The sequence below is a fragment of the Polyodon spathula genome, chromosome 3, assembly GCF_017654505.1.
Source record: "Polyodon spathula isolate WHYD16114869_AA chromosome 3, ASM1765450v1, whole genome shotgun sequence".
Classification (NCBI taxonomy): domain Eukaryota; kingdom Metazoa; phylum Chordata; class Actinopteri; order Acipenseriformes; family Polyodontidae; genus Polyodon; species Polyodon spathula.
The window spans coordinates 46,441,949-46,458,360 of NC_054536.1; the positions used below are offsets into that span (position 1 = coordinate 46,441,949).

Here is a 16,412-nt window from a genome sequence, read left to right on the forward strand (position 1 = left end):
AATTTCCAGCTGATGGATATATAACAAAAGTAATCTGGTAATATGAATTGAACCATACTTAAGCGTTCATGAGTGTGGAAAAGGGGTGAGAAATATGATTGATTATTGGTAAACTGGGGATAAATGTTTGCTTAAAATTACAGTGAAAATAAGAAGAGTATTGCCCCTCAGTTCTAAAAGTACTTCAAGTTATATACTATTTATAACTTGAATATAGCCTCTTTAGTGCATATATTCAGTATATGCCCTGTTTAAACATATACTGGTGTTCTTATATTTATATTTAGTGGTAATCTAGACAAGCAGACTGGAAAGGGAAATACAGCTCTACATTACTGCTGTATATATGAGAAACTTGATTGTTTGAAGCTGCTTCTGAGAGGCAAGCCAGCTACAGATATAAGTAAGTAAACTGACTATACAAAAATTGACTGATCTTTGGAACACTTTACATAAATAGTATTCCGTTTCTTGGTTTATTTCTTTTAAAATTAAAACCAGATGTGTTTCCAGCTATTTTACCAATAGATCACAACAAATCTCTTACTGCTTTAGCTAACCAGAATGGGGAGACTGCATTAGACATATCTAGAAGATTGAAGAATACACAATTGGAAGAACCAGTAAGAACTGAAGTTATTTGTAAAAGAAAATGTGCATGCATGTTGTTAATTGTGTTGCAGTAGTTAATGCTGACTCAAGCTGTATGGGCTCTGTTTCTACCAGCTCCTACCAGTGGTTTGCATCAGCAGCTATGCTGTTCCATAGTAGGAGTTACATTACAGTAGTCTAATTAATAATTCACTGGAATTAATGGCCTAGAGCAATTCGACCTTTAAACAAGTAAAGGAGGGGGAAAAAACATGAATATTTGTACTTAGCCCAGAAAAAAACATTTGCTTTACTGTTCGAATGTTATATGTGTGTTTGACAATAAAAGATTTGTTTGTAAATAGCAATATATTAATGTAATGACCCCCTTGGCATTAATTGTACATTACTGATTTCCCCAAGTCTTATATTTAAATCTACATAATCTTATTTAATAGTGTCAGCAGATCATTCTCTAAAGAAAGTCACTGTAATTTAGTATTTCATTAATCATGTTCTAATAAACTTGTGTTTACTTTATTTATCATCTCAGCTTGTCCAGGCCTCTGCTGGAAAGTTCAATCCACATGTTCATGTAGAATATGAATGGAATCTCGGGCTGGAGGATGTCGATGAAAGTGATGATGATTTAGATGACAAGGTAAGACAGAAACAGAATTGAGTGGTTGTCAAATAAATCTACCTTGCCCCACGCAATTTTCACGAATCAAGAATACACGCATTGATATGGTTCCATCTGTTGGATATTGTAACTTGCAGGAAATCTACGAGGTTGATTTGACACAGAATGATCATTATGTTTGTTTTTTGCCTTGAAGCCAAGTCCAATAAAGAAAGAGCTATCTCTGAGACCCCAAAGTTTTTGCCACTCCTCCAGCCTTTCTCCTCAAGACAAACTGGCACTTCCAGGCTTTGGAAGTCAGCGAGACAAACAGAGGCTGTCTTATGGAGCATTTCCAAATCAGATGTACAGCTCAGCTACAGAATCTTCTACCTCCCCAATCATAGATGCCCAACCTCTTCCTCCAGGAAATACAGGCAAGGGTATGCTTTTTGGTTTGGTTTTGATCTTGATCTGTTAAACACTGACAACTGTGGTGTGTAGTTGTTTGAATATGGTTTGATCTGTAGCAAATTATAGGTGTAGTTTTATAGTTAGCCTCATTAACCTTGCAACATAAAGGTATGCAAACATTTCAAATGTTTGAAGTTGCCTTGCACCCTGTATTGAAGAAATGTCAAGCAATTTTCATATTCAGATTAAGGAATACATTTAAGTATAACTTAAATTGACTGAGTTTCTAATAACTATGTAGAATACATTTATAAAAAGAAAAAGTAGACATGTATATACAGATATGCTTTTTAAATAATTTTGTAAATGTAAACTACAAAAAGACTGTAGAAAACAAAATTATGTTGGATGTTAAACCCTTTGTGGTCCATTTATTCAACGCCTGTCAGGCACGTTGGGTCTAATTTATTTTCACATAAGCTGTGTATTTTACACGCGCTGTTTAAAAGTTATTTTGTTCACAGTAAGACAGGTTTAAAAGGCACTGCATATCAACAAGACACTCTGTACTGCATATCAACAAGTACTGCATCTCCAGCCCTGCCCCACCCCTTGTTAGCTGTGTTTATTATACTAATAAATCATCTCCTGATCTCTCAATTTATCACCAAACTCCTCAATAATGCTATCCAAGTCATTATTTTATTACTATAACGTCACAAAAAGTTTGGCAAATGCCCACAGTTTTCTGTGAACGCTGGATGCGGAAGCATCTATATTGTTTGTTTCAAAGACGGTGGCCCCCCTCCTGTTTTCAGGTCTCCCCAGCGACGGAACCCCCCTACTGTATATGTTGGGTCAGGAAGAGCCAGAACTTCTTTTGTGTTAACAATTCTAATTCATGTTTTTCTTTCCGGTTCGCGAGCCTCTTCGTATGTCGGGTAACCTCAGAGACGGTGCCCCTCTTGGTATGTCGGGTCACCTCAAAGACGGTGGCCCCCCTCTTGTTTGTCAGGTCTCCTCAGCGACGGAACCCCCCTACTGTATATGCTGGGTCAGGAAGAGCCGGAACCTCTTTTGTGTTAACAATTCTAATTCATGTTTTTCTTTCCGATTCGCGAGCCTCTTCGTATGTCGGGTAACCTCAGAGACGGTGCCCCTCTTGTTATGTCGGGTCACCTCAAAGACGGTGGCCCCCCTCTTGTTTGTCGGGTCTCCTCAGCGACGGAACCCCCCTACTGTATATGTTGGGTCAGGAAGAGCCGGAACCTCTTTTGTGTTAACAATTCTAATTCATGTTTTTCTTTCCGATTCGCGAGCCTCTTCGTATGTCGGGTAACCTCAGAGACGGTGCCCCTGTCGTATGTCGGGTAACCTCAAAGACGGTGGCCCCCTCCTGTTTATTGTTTCTATCGATCAAGTAAATGTCCTACAATTATGTAAACCCCTCTCTCCATGTGTATATGTTTACTAACTCTGTCAATAAACACTATCAGGGGCCACAGCTCCGCCCCGTGAAAACTCTGTAAAATGTTTTCACTTTATTTTTGTGAGCTTTTAGAGTTTTTTTTTTTTTTTCTCCTGTTGAACTGTAATTTGACTGAGGGTATAGGCACCTAACCCATAAGGCCATGTGAGGCAAACTCTGTCTGCTGTTTTTCATTCCAACTGAGCTCTCAATTATTTAACTAGACCCTTAATTGAACTGATAATTTGCTCAATTAGACCTTTTTACTTGTTTTCAGCTCATACACAGTTGCACATTTCAAGTCAGCTATAACATTATATAAGTAACTTGAACTATGCAACTGTTTAAGAGCTGAAAACAGTTAAAAAGGTCTAATTAAGCAAATTATCAGTTCAATTAAGATTTCTATTACATGAGAGTAGATGTTAAAACCTCATGCTGATTTGAACTCTGCTCTCGCCAAGATAAGCACCAACTAAGACATAGCTTTACAGTAAACTAATGTGATCCATCTGCATCTCCATCCATTTGCGTTTCTTTCCATCTGATAATGTAGATATCCTTCTGCCTGGCATTGATGGCTGAAGTGTAATGCTGGCTCCAGGGATCAGCTTGTGTTTTTTAACTCCCCAGTGCATCAGCACACAACAGCTGCGATGCTGGCTCTGGGGATCAACCACAGTGCGGTCTCCCCAGCGCATCAGCATGACAACCGTCTGGATTGAGCTAACTAGGGTACATCTCTGGGGTCTTTAAGTGGGCACCTTTAAGAGCTGAAAACAGTTAAAGGTCTAATTAAGTAAATTATCAGTTCCATTAAGGATTTAGTTAAGTGATCGAGAGCTCATTTGGAGTGAAAACCAGAAGACACAGGGTGTCCCTAGTAACGGGTTTGAGACCCCCGCTGTAAATGGTTTAAAATGTAATAAAAAATGGAAAAGGCATTCAGAAGACTCTAAAAGTACAACCATTGATTTTAATTTTTTTTTAAAACACACAATAAAGTGCACCCTACACGAAGATTGGTTTGACCCTGCACTGTACTATTTATAACAGCTGACATTAGTAGCGGTGTGACTGCAACTGAAGATACTGGGCAGTTTGTGGAGACTACAGAAAATGATTCATTAAATATAGGCTAGGTAGTTGTTAGTTAGTTAGGTAGTTTTTATTTGCTTATTAATTAAATTATAGTAATTGAAAAAAAGGCAAGCGAGAACCAGATGGTTATTGAAGTAACTTAAAAAAAATGATGGTGATTAAGTAGATTCAAGAAAAGTCCTTTTCTTCAATCAGTTGTTAGGTTTATTGAAATATGCAGGGAGTCTGGTCCCAGGTACTGGACAAACAGAATACTCTTCATTACAATGTTTGCATGACATTAAATACCCTTCTGTATAGATGGTCCACCTCTTCTTTCTCTGACACTTAACCAATAGCAAAGGTACAACACATTATTCTGTCACCATATATTTAATCTATTGTGTATGTGCGTGTGTTTGTGTGTGTAGTCTAGTGTGACGACCTCTGACGAACCATTCTTCAGCTCCCTGGTGACCAAAAGGTCCATACATCTGGCTTTTATTATCTTCTTGAGACCCTTTGATCCCAGTGGCATTATCTCTTTCGATCTCTCTGAAGTCTTAGAGCCTGGCCCCTTCTGGTCCACAGCATTGTTATCTTGTTAGCTTGCAGTCAATGTTGGGCAAGAAGCTTGTAAACGCAACGTCTCTATCAATTGTTAGCAGTACATGCAATTTGAACCAAACAGTCCACTATCTGCAATATTAGTCTCTTTTTAGAAAAGAACACCAGTATAGCTCTGCCAGTCCACATGCGTAGCAAACTGCTAATCAATTCTTGATCCATGTTTTCCAACAGTTGTTCATTTAGTTTTAAAAATAAGAAAGTTAGTAGGTTCATGTTGCTGCAGGGCCATGAATGGGTTTAAAGCTGAGGGGACAGAGAAAACTGTAGAAAGGGAGATTATTTTGTAGAAAGTGAAATGCAAAGTACAAGTTTGAGACAACTTTGTTGCAAGCAGCTTTATCAAAAGAGAGTAAATATATATGGTTTTACATTATTCTGGCTTGGGGTTCATGTACATTAATAATAATAATAATAATAATAATAATAATAATAATAATAATAATAATAATAGCAGTTAGCTAGAAAAATTGTCTTTTCATAATCTTAATATTAATCATTAATGCTGAGTGAAGGTTTGTTGTGTCTAGTACTGTAGGAAGGGGCAGTTAATATTGTTTTAATGTTTCCTGGCTGATTTCTGTTTTTCTGATCTTTGTAACGCTAAACTAAAGGAAACAGTTTGGGGGGAAAATCAAGCAGCATTGTCACTTTAGCAAAAAATAAAAAAAAACAGCATACACCAGTGATCATTCTGTATAAGTTTAAAAAAATACTTCAACATTTCTTCTATGGTTTCTACAAGTTGTAGTCAGGTGCTCCGTGAAAGTAGAATCAACATTTTAGAAGCAACACATTTCGTTCTACATTTTCTGGCAACATGTAGACTAGTATCCCCTCGGCTAAGTTCAACACCAGCTCTAAATACAATGTTGCTACTGTTATTGAGCAGTAATAATTATCTGAAGCAGTGGTATTTCAAAATAGATGCCCTTTTTTCATTAAAAAAATGCTGTTCTTTATTGAAATTAATGTTCAATTAAGGGTAATTAAAATATTTTTGCTTATTACTCTCCCCGTCAATCTGCGCACTGTCAGCCTTTGTTAAATAAAATAATGTACCCGATTCCAAAACAAGTGCAAAATTTGCCCCAATATTTCAAGTAAAAAATATCAGTATTTTAAAACTAGCAATCAATTACTTGGTTGCAGTATGCAGTGTAAATTAGTAGCAAATTAGTAGTTTATATATGATCCGTTTTAATTACCAGTTACGGTTATATAATTATATATATATATATATATTTATATAATATATTATAGGGATAGACATATATATGGTAAATATTAATATATATAGATCGTGCATATATATAGTCATGGACCGTATTTAGAAGCAAGCACAGTTTCTCAGAGGAATAAGACAATTTTAATGGTAAAAGCAATAAACAAAAAACAACAGTCGTGAATTTAAAAAAAATGTTTAGAAAACCTAATATGTATTCTATTTTTGAAAGAAGAATAAAAACAGCACTAATTATAGCCACATAATTGTAGGCCATTTTAATGTTTTGAAAGGTAAAGACAGGTTTCTCAGTCGGACAGAAACGATAACACAATGGCAAAAATCTAGTTTCCCCTCCGTGGAATGGCATCCATGTGTTGCTAGGGAGTACATCATCCTATAACGCAAACTCTGCAACTACCTGCTGACAACCATAGATATAGAATATTATGCTGAAAACTACTTCCACAAAGTGTAAGCATGTGCATGACTTGTCCTGCCTCACCGCATGGGGTTGTGAGGATCTCCATTTCTTTCACCGTCCCCGCACCACCCCAGCTCCCGCCCCCTGCTCCTCCCACCATCATGCTGTGAAAAATTCCTGGTGAGAACCCTGATGCGTTCTGTAAATAGCCATCCTTTTCAGTGCGCCTTCCACCGCGACCCAGTCATCCTTTCAGTAAGTCTGGGGTGCGTTACACGCAGTGTCCCCCTAACTCGTACACCTAGTAGACCACGATGATGGATATCTCTTGTGTTATCTGCAGAGTTGTATGTTGTTCGTCTTAACTGATGATGGCTGTCTCTGGTTGCTTGTGTTGCCTTGCCCCTTGCACTGCTTGTAAGGAGTGGGAGGGAATGCCACCCAAATGCCATTTTTTGCGATTGTAATTGGTAAAACTAATTTTGTCAGTTTAATATCTTTATATATATATATATAATATAGAATATAAAACATAGATATATATATATATAGAGATATATATCTATATAATATTATATACATAAAATACCCAATATATATATAGGTATCCGAAAAACCGGGTAAAACCCAGGCGGGTAAAACCCAGGTTTTAAATTACCCGATGCTACCCATGTCTCTTTTTAATATCCGGGTCTTCAAGTCTTTGAATTAAATCAGAAAAAACAACATAACAATAGGGCTCTGCGAGTGATTTGGTCGCATATGCGACAAAAAATGTGGTTATGGGAATTGAAATTTTAATTCAGACGCACATGTGCCACTAGAAACTCCTAAGACTGGTTGTTTGTTTCCAGACAGTTTGAAAACTTGTTAAACCAAGAGGAGGAAAATTATTTTCATGTTATTGAAGAGGTTTCAAAAGAAAACCACAATGAACAAAATTCAGATATGTCGATGTCTTTACAAGAAATGAGCAATGAAGGTATTATTATTATTATTATTATTATTATTATTATTATTATTATTATTATTATTATTATTATTATGATGATGATGATGATGATGATGATGTTTCCAGTACTGAAAAAGGCTACACAAGTCTACAGATCTGAAATGACAAAAGTATGTCTACTGTATAGTATTTAAATATGTATCATGCATTTAAAACATGAATATATGTGATTATCATTTCCCGAAAAAGATCTGGATATCCGGGTATTCACGGCGGGTACCTGGTTCCAGATTTTCTACCCATGTGACCTCTAATATGTGACATCAGCCACATTCACAGCATTTGCCAAAATGGTGGATGATACATGCATTAAGAGTACTTCAGCATCAAAAGAAAGGCAAACAGCTCATTTAGGTGGAAGTACTTCAGAAACAGGAAGAAAACCATTAAGTGCAATGTCTTCTTTGTCACAAGGTGCTAAAATACAACCTAAGTACATCATGTATGCATGTGCACCTTAGAGGAAAATATTCTTTAAACGTGTCTGCTGAAAGACAAGCAGCGAGTGGTACTGCAGTCAGTACAACTGACCCACAGAAAAGGCAGTCAAAATGTTTTCAATTTTTGAAGCGTCCATGTCACAGAGACGGCTAAACTGGGCTGAGTCAGAAGCAGAAATGAATACACAAAACAGGACGGATGAAATTAAATGATGATGGCGCTTGCTTGCGCCGGTTTATTGTAAAATAAAAGGGTTGAACAAACAAACAGAAACAGGACACGGCACTGGTAACCAAAATAAACAGACAAACAAAAACGGACTAATACTAAACAAAAATATGGTGAGCAGATTGACAAACAAACACGGTGAGTTAAATAAACAAGTATTGTGCTGGTCCCACCAGCACGCAATAGCAATTGAAATTGTAACTCTCCTACTCTCTCTCCCGTTCTCCACTCATCAAACTCACATGCTGTTTTTATGCAGCTGTACCAAGACTCAACTGCTAACCAGTCATTCAGTTGGAGTCTCGGTACAACTGCACGTGAATTAATAAAGTGCAATTCCCCGTGCTCACATATTACATTTTACTTGCACGTGAAGTGCTGTGCAATCCTCGTGCCTAAATACAAATATACATTTTAAAAACTTCTGTTACACAGACCCGTTTATATCCCGTGTACCAATGACTATACACCAACATTAACACACAACATATAACAGAAAATACACACAAGGGCGGGAACTTTGTCACACCCCCCCCCCCCCCCCCTTGTGCAAAGCACACATGGCCTCAACGGCCACCTCCCCCCTTAAAAGCCCAAAAGTCCAGCACAAAGTCCTGGGCCAGGACCAGAGGCTTCAAGGGGCCCCCAGGTTGTAAGGCTGTCAGCAGCTATGCTGACAGCAGGGTGGCATACTCCTGCCAGGGTAGTCCTGGCAGCGGAAAGGCTGCTTGGGGAGTGGTCTCCTGACCTCCCCCCTTCTTTGGAGCTGGCAGCTCCCCTGGGTGGGGCTCCAACCACAGTACTTCCAGCAGCGAAGAAACTGCAGTGGGAGCAGGTCTCCTGACCTCCCTCCCCGAACCCTGGCAGCGAAACTGCTGCAGTGGGAGCAGGTCTCCTGACCTCCCCCACGATCTCTGGCAGCGAAACTGCTTCCGGGGTTGGTGGTCTCCAGACCTCCTCCCCCTTCTTCGTGGCCGGCAGTTCCCCTTTGTGGGGTTCCAGCCACAGTACCTCCTGCTGCGATGCGGAGCAACAGGCAGCCCCAGGTGATGCGGAGCGGCTGGCAACCCCAGGCGATGTGGAGCGGCTGGTAACCCCAGGCGAGGCAGTCCCAGCGACCCCAGCCTATGCGGAGCGGCGGGCAACTCCAGGCGATGCCAGGCAGGCATCCTTGGGCGAAGCATGGCAGGCATCCTTGGGCGAAGCGAGACAGGCATCCTTGGGCGAAGCGAGACAGGCATCCTTGGGCGAAGCGTGGCAGGCATCCTTGGGCGAAGCGAGGCAGGCATCCTTGGGCGAAGCGAGGCAGGCATCCTTGGGCGACGCGAGGCAGGGAGTCAGGACAAGCTCATGTGCTGGCCCTCTTCGTAGCTTCTGCGGCCGGGCCATTTTTCCCCGTGCTCCCCTCAGCAGACTATATAGTGACTGCTGAGGAATGCTAGCATCAAGTCCTGGTAGTCTTTCTTGTACAGGGAGAGGCAGCTCCTGCTCCTCTCCCCCTGATGGTGATGGAGGCAGAGGCAGCTCCAGCTCCTCTCCTTGTGAGGGTGGGGGAAGTGATACCAGCAGGCATTCATCCTCTGCTGGTGGGGAAAGTGATACCAGCAGGCATTCATCCTCTGCTGGTGGAAAGGGGCCCAGCAGGCATTCACCCTCTGCTGGTGGGGGAAGTGATACCAGCAGGCATTCACCCTCTGCTGGTGGACGGGGACCCAGCAGGCATTCACCCTCTGCTGGTGGACAGGGACCCAGCAGGCATTCACCCTCTGCTGGTGGACAGGGACCCAGCAGGCATTCACCCTCTGCTGGTGGACAAGGACCCAGCAGGCATTCACCCTCTGCTGGTGGAGGAGGCAGAGGCAGCTCCTGCTGCTCTGCGCCTGCCTGTGGAGGTTGCGGAGGCATGGAGTCTCCTGGCGGTGGAGGTGGCGTGTAGTCTCCTGGCGACGGAGGTGAGAGCAGCGGGTAGTCTACCCTTGTTACAGGGGACTGGTGCGGCTCTCCCTCACTTGCAGGGGACTGGTGCAGCCCTGGAGACAGCGGTGGGACCTCTCCCTCTGGCGCTAGAGACGGCAGCAACGGCTCCTCTCCCTCTGGCGCTGGAGATGGCTCCTCTCCCTCTGGAGGCAACAGCAGCAGGCATTCTTCCCCTGCTGGTTGAGACTTGGGCGGTGGACACTCTGTGGTCCTCTTCCCCTTTCCCCTTCTCTGCCTCCTCCTCACCTTCCTCTCCTGCGCAAGTTCCTCCTCTCCCTCTGGTAGGGGCAGCGGAAGGGACAGTTGGCAAACAGATGGTCCTGGTCGCAGAGGAGGCACCCCAGCAAGGGCTTGTTGCATCGCCGGGGATGTCTGGCCCTTAGGCGGCACTCCTCCTCCCTGTCCCTCCCCTCCTTATCCTCCTTCCATCCCATTTTTTTGTTGTTGTTTTTGTTGTGTGTGTTTTTTTTTTTTTTTTTTTTTACACACACAACACCTCTGCTGGTCTGACGCTTGGAGGCGCTGTTAAATCCCACGCAGGACACCACGTGTCACAAAGATGGCCGAAGTGGGTGGCGTCAGAACCAGGAAGGAATGAAATACACAGACCAAACAGATGAGGTGAATTGATGGTAACGCCTGCTGGCACCAGTTTATTACAAAATAAGAGGTTTAAACAAACAGAAAACAACAGGACACGGCACTCTATGCCAAAATAAAAAGACAAACAAAACGGACTAACACTTTACAAACGGTGAGCAGATAGACAAACAAACACGGTGAGTTAAATAAACAAGTATCATGCTGGTTCCACCAGCACGCAATAGCAATTGTTGTAAATCGTTTATCCTCCTCTCTCTCCCGTTCACCACTCACCAAACACTCAACCGCGAATGGGTGAAAACATGCTGTTTTTATGCCGCTGTAGTTAGCTTCCCAGCGACAGCGAGTGGAAGCGACAGCGAGTGGGAGAAGTACAGGCGTGGAAAAGTACAGAGCAGTTTCGAAGCAGAAAGGAGAAATTGCATCTTGAATTGCTTTAATCAGAAAACAGAGGACATTGGGGAAACACAGCAGCAGCTCAAAGTCAAACAGCCGCGTGTGTTTTTCTGATATCAAACAAGCTGAAACTCGGAGCAGCTGATTCAAATTCAGCGCCGTTTTGAGACACGGGCGAGGGGAGGAGCCAACAGCACAGCAGAACAACGCAGTTAAACGAGGCAGTCTTCCCAGCGACAGCGAGTGGAAGCGACAGCGAGTGGGAGAAGTACAGGCGTGGAAAAGTACAGAGCAGTTTCGAAGCAGGTTGAAAGCAGGTTGACGGCTGCAGAAGAAACTAAACTTCAAAAAAAAAAAACCTCAACATGGTCTTCAAGCCAGTAATCTGTGACACCTGCTTGATGTGGGAAATCCGAGAAAACCCAGTGGAGCTAAACCAAGTGTGCGTAAAGTGCAGCGCGATCCAGGACTTGCATAAACTAGTAAGTATGCTAGAAATGGAGCTGGAAGAAGTGAGACAGCAACAGGATCTTGAGGAACTGGCACACCCACAATTCATGGAAGTCTGCATCACCCCTAACAGACTGAAAGCCACCAGGGAGATAGAAGGTCAGAACAGCTGGGTTCAGGTAGGCAGAAGCAGGGAAAAAAAGAAACTTCGTCAAACACAACCACCAGAAATCAAAACAACCAACAGATTTGAGTCACTTCAGAATTTTGATGAGCAGAACCAACAACAAGAGAATGAAAGGAACAACATCCAGGACCCTATTGACAGTGGTGACCAGACAGCAAAAAGAAGGGAGGTCATGATTGTTGGGGACTCCATATTGAGAAACACAGCAAGTTCAATTCGCAGTTTGGACCCCCTTACTACAACAGTGTGCTGCCTTCCGGGAGCCTCGGTCAAGCACATCACTGAAAACGTGGACAGGCTCCTAGAACGAACAGGAGACAACCCGGTAGTAGTCGTCCACATCGGTACAAACAACATTGGAAGAGACAGACCAAAATCCCTGCAAAACAAATTCAGAGAGCTAGGAAGGAAATTAAAAGAGAAAACCAAAACTGTGGTATTTTCTGGTATACTACCCGCACCTTGCAAAGGACCATATGGACAGCTGGAAATAATTAATCAAAACGAATGGCTGAAGACGTGGTGCACACGGGAAGGCTTCACCTATCTTGATCATTGGACCACATTCTACAACGAGGACTATCTGTATAGACGGGATGGACTGCATTTAAATAACAAGGGAACTAGTCTACTCGGAGAAAAGATCCTCGAGCAGGTTCGGAAGCATTTAAACTAGAAAGGAAGGGGGGAGAAATCAACAAAAAAAACAGAAGGGAGACCGCATCAAAACAAGAACAACAACTCAGGTAAGACAACCATTAAATGTATTTATCTAAATGCTAGAAGTATCAGAAACAAAATTCTAGAACTTGAAGCTACTGCACTAACAGGTAACTATGATGTGATAGGTGTTACTGAAACTTGGTTGTCTGAGAGTGATGGGGACGAATATAATATTTGTGGGTATACACTGTATAGGAAAGACAGGCAGGACAGAAGAGGAGGAGGGGTAGCGCTATACATAAGAAACAGTCTTGAAGCCCAGGTGTTAAACCTGGACAAAGAAAATAAAACCAAAATCAATATGGGTCAGAATAACAGACAAAAATTCAAAAGGCATAATAATAGCAACATGCTATAGACCGCCAGATTCAGACGGTGAGCACAATAATCTGTTATACAATGACATTAGAAATGTGTGTAGCAAAGGAGAAGCCATACTAATGGGGGATTTCAACTTCCCCCAAATAAAATGGGAAAACCCGGTGGGTAGCGCGAAGGATGAAATAGAAATGGTGGAAATGACAAATGACTGCTTCCTAACACAATTTGTGAAGGCACCCACTAGAGGGGAGGCATGCCTTGATTTAGTCTTTTCAAATAACGAAGATAGAATAACTAAAACAGAGGTCAGAGAACCACTGGCAAACTCAGACCACAACATGGTCTCATTTGAAGTGTTTTTTAAATCCCCAAAAGTAATGACTAAAGCTAAGGTTTACAATTTTAGAAAAGCAAACTATGAAGGTATGAAACAGAGACTAACAGAAGTAGATTGGAGTAAAATAGAGAAAACACCCACAGAAGAAGGATGGTTGTTTCTTCAAAAATGTAGTACTAGAGGCGCAAAACAATTACATCCCTAAAGTAGACAAATCTAAATGTAAAACTAAATTGCCAAAAATGGTTTAATAGATCAATTAAAAAAAATATTCAGCGAAAAAAGGCACTTTACAGAGCATTAAAAAAGGACCAAAAAGAAAGTACGCAGAAAGAGTACACAGAACTGCAAATGCAAGTCAAAAAGGAAGTTAGAAAGGCCAAGAGAGAAATAGAAATGAACATTGCTAAGGGAGCTAAAACCAATTCCAAAATGTTTTTCCAATATTACAACAGCAAGAGAACATTCAAAGAGGAGATTAAATGTTTAAGAGATACAAATGGCAAAATCGTAGAGGAAGAAAAAAAAATAGCAAATATGTTAAATGATTACTTTTCACAAGTTTTTACAAAGGAAGATACTGACAACATGCCCCACATGTCATCCAGTTCCTATCCAGTTTTAAATAACTTTAGCATAACTGAGGCAGAGGTGTTAAAGGGACTAGGAGCTCTTAAAATAAACAAATCCCCTGGGCCGGATGAGATCCTCCCAGTAGTACTCAAAGAAATGAAAGAAGTAATTTACAAACCGCTAACCAAGATCATGCAGCAGTCTCTTGACACAGGGGTGGTACCGACAGACTGGAAAATTGCAAACGTAATACCGATCCACAAAAAGGGAAACAAAACTGAACCAGGTAACTACAGACCAGTAAGCCTGACTTCTATTATATGCAAACTTATGGAAACTATAATAAGATCCAAAATGGAAAATTACCTATATGGTAACAGGGTACTGGGAGACAGTCAACATGGTTTTAGGAAACCTTTCTTATGTTCTTATGTTCTTAAAGTTCTTATGTTCTTAAGTTCTTAAGACTCGACTGCTAATCAATCATTCAATTGGAGCCTCGGTACAACTGCACATTAATTAATAAAGTGCAATTCCCCGTACTCACATATTTTTACTTTTTACTTGCACGTGAAGTTCTGTGCAATCCTCTTGCCTAAATACAAATGTACATTTTAAACACTCGTGTTACACAGACCCGTTTATATCCCGTGTACCAATGACTATACACCAACATTAAACACACAACATAACAGAAAATATTCGCAGGGGCGGGCACGTCGTCACAGGGACATATTGCTGCTGGTCCATTAAAAAAACCTGACTGTATAAATGGGTAATTGTATGTCACAATTGTAAGTTGGCCTGGATAAGTGTGTCTGCTAAATAAATAATAATTATTTTTTCCCCCATTGTGTTGCCGATTGCAGATGAAAAGATGTATTGTATATTCAGAAAAAAATACCATTTAATTGTACTTATTAATCGCATACCTTGACCCAGGTAAAAAAAAAAAAAAATTCCCCAGCTATGACCAGCAAAGAAAAAGGCTGACATACAGTGCTCAGAGAGATTATCTAATTGAATTTGAAGACGCTTTCTCATTATTATTGTTTGGTACTGAAAAAATGCGTACATTTCAAAGTTTGTGTATGATTTGTATCATATTATCTTTATACAGGGCTTATTTGTATCCGAATATCTCATAGGGAGCTCAAAGCAACCCACGAAAACATATGAGGGAGTCGAGGGGGCTGACGGACCACCCTGTACTAGTGTTTGAACAAACCTTAATTTAAGAGTAAAAATATAAACCGTGCTCACAGCGCTGTATGGTGCTTAACCGTAGAACTAAGGTAAGGTACTGCACGCAGGAAATAAAAATGTACATTATAAATATCATATGGGAGATATTGAAATTGGAGAAGGAATCTATGAAAAAGACCTAGGAGTTTTTGTTGACTCAGAAATGTCTTAATCTAGACAATGTGGGGAAGCTATAAAAAAGGCTAACAAGATGCTCGGATACATTGTGAAAAGTGTTGAATTTAAATCAAGGGAAGTAATGTTAAAACTGTACAATGCACTAGTAAGACCTCATCTTGAATATTGTGTTCAGTTCTGGTCACCTCGCTATAAAAAAGATATTGCTGCTCTAGAAAGAGTGCAAAGAAGAGCGACCAGAATTATTCCGGGTTTAAAAGGCATGTCACATGCAGACAGGCTAAAAGAATTGAATCTGTTCAGTCTTGAACAAAGAAGACTACGTGGCGACCTAATTCAAGCATTCAAAATTCTAAAAGGTATTGACAGTGTCGACCCAAGGGACTTTTTGAGCCTGAAAAAAGAAACAAGGACCAGGGGTCACAAATGGAGTTTAGAAAAAGGGGCATTCAGAACAGAAAATAGGAGACACTATTTTACACAGAGAATTGTGAGGGTCTGGAATCAACTCCCCAGTAATGTTGTTGAAGCTGACACCCTGGGATCCTTCAAGAAGCTGCTTGATGAGATTTTGGGATCAATAAGCTACTAACAACCAAACGAGCAAGATGGGCCGAATGGCCTCCTCTCGTTTGTAAACTTTCTTATGTTCTTATGTTCTAACTGTATAGAACAATAACCACGACAGATGGACACACACACACAGATGACGTTTCTCATGTATATATATAGTGCCTATAGAAAGTCTACCCCCCTTTTCAAAATTTTCACCTTTTGTTGCCTTGTAGCCTGGAATTAAAATGCATTAAATTTATTTATTTATTTATTTTCATTTATCTGCACATCATACCCCACATCTTCCAAGTGAAAAAAATATTCTAGAAATTTGTATAAAGTTAATTAAAAATAAAAACTGAAATAGCTTGGTTGGCATTTCAAAGCATAGACTCAACCATGAGCACCAAGGCGCTTTCAAAAGAACTCTGGGACAAAGTTGTTGAAAGTTACAGATCAGGGGATGGGTACAAAAAAATATCAAAGGCCTTGAATATCCCTTGGAGCATGGTCAAGACAATTATTAAGAAGTGGAAGGTGTATGGCACCACCAAGACCCTGCCTAGGTCAGGCCGTCCCTTTAAACTGGGTGACCGAGCAAAAAGGATCAAGAGACTACCAAGAGGCCAATGGCAACTTTGCAAGAGCTACAGGCTTTTATGGTCAAAGTGTGCATGTAACAACAATATCCCAAGCACTCCACAAATCTGGCTTGTATGGTAGGGTTGCAAGAAGGAAGCCGTTACTCAAGAAAGCCCACCTTGAATCCCATTTA

General features: G+C 41.1%; 1 protein-coding gene across 5 annotated transcripts in view; it reads left to right on the forward strand.

Annotated features, from left to right (window-relative positions):
- LOC121313126 (arf-GAP with SH3 domain, ANK repeat and PH domain-containing protein 1-like) overlaps positions 1–16,412 on the forward strand; it is a 259,165-nt gene that overhangs the window by 184,850 nt on the left and 57,903 nt on the right. For 4 of the 5 annotated variants that reach the window (XM_041245320.1, XM_041245315.1, XM_041245317.1 and 1 more), the window contains 4 exons: positions 288–403; positions 556–623; positions 1,145–1,252; positions 1,431–1,656. In XM_041245320.1, the coding sequence (XP_041101254.1) occupies positions 288–403; positions 556–623; positions 1,145–1,252; positions 1,431–1,656 (518 nt within the window). The remainder of the gene's footprint in view (positions 1–287; positions 404–555; positions 624–1,144; positions 1,253–1,430; positions 1,657–16,412) is intronic. The other variant, XM_041245316.1, reaches the window with a different exon arrangement.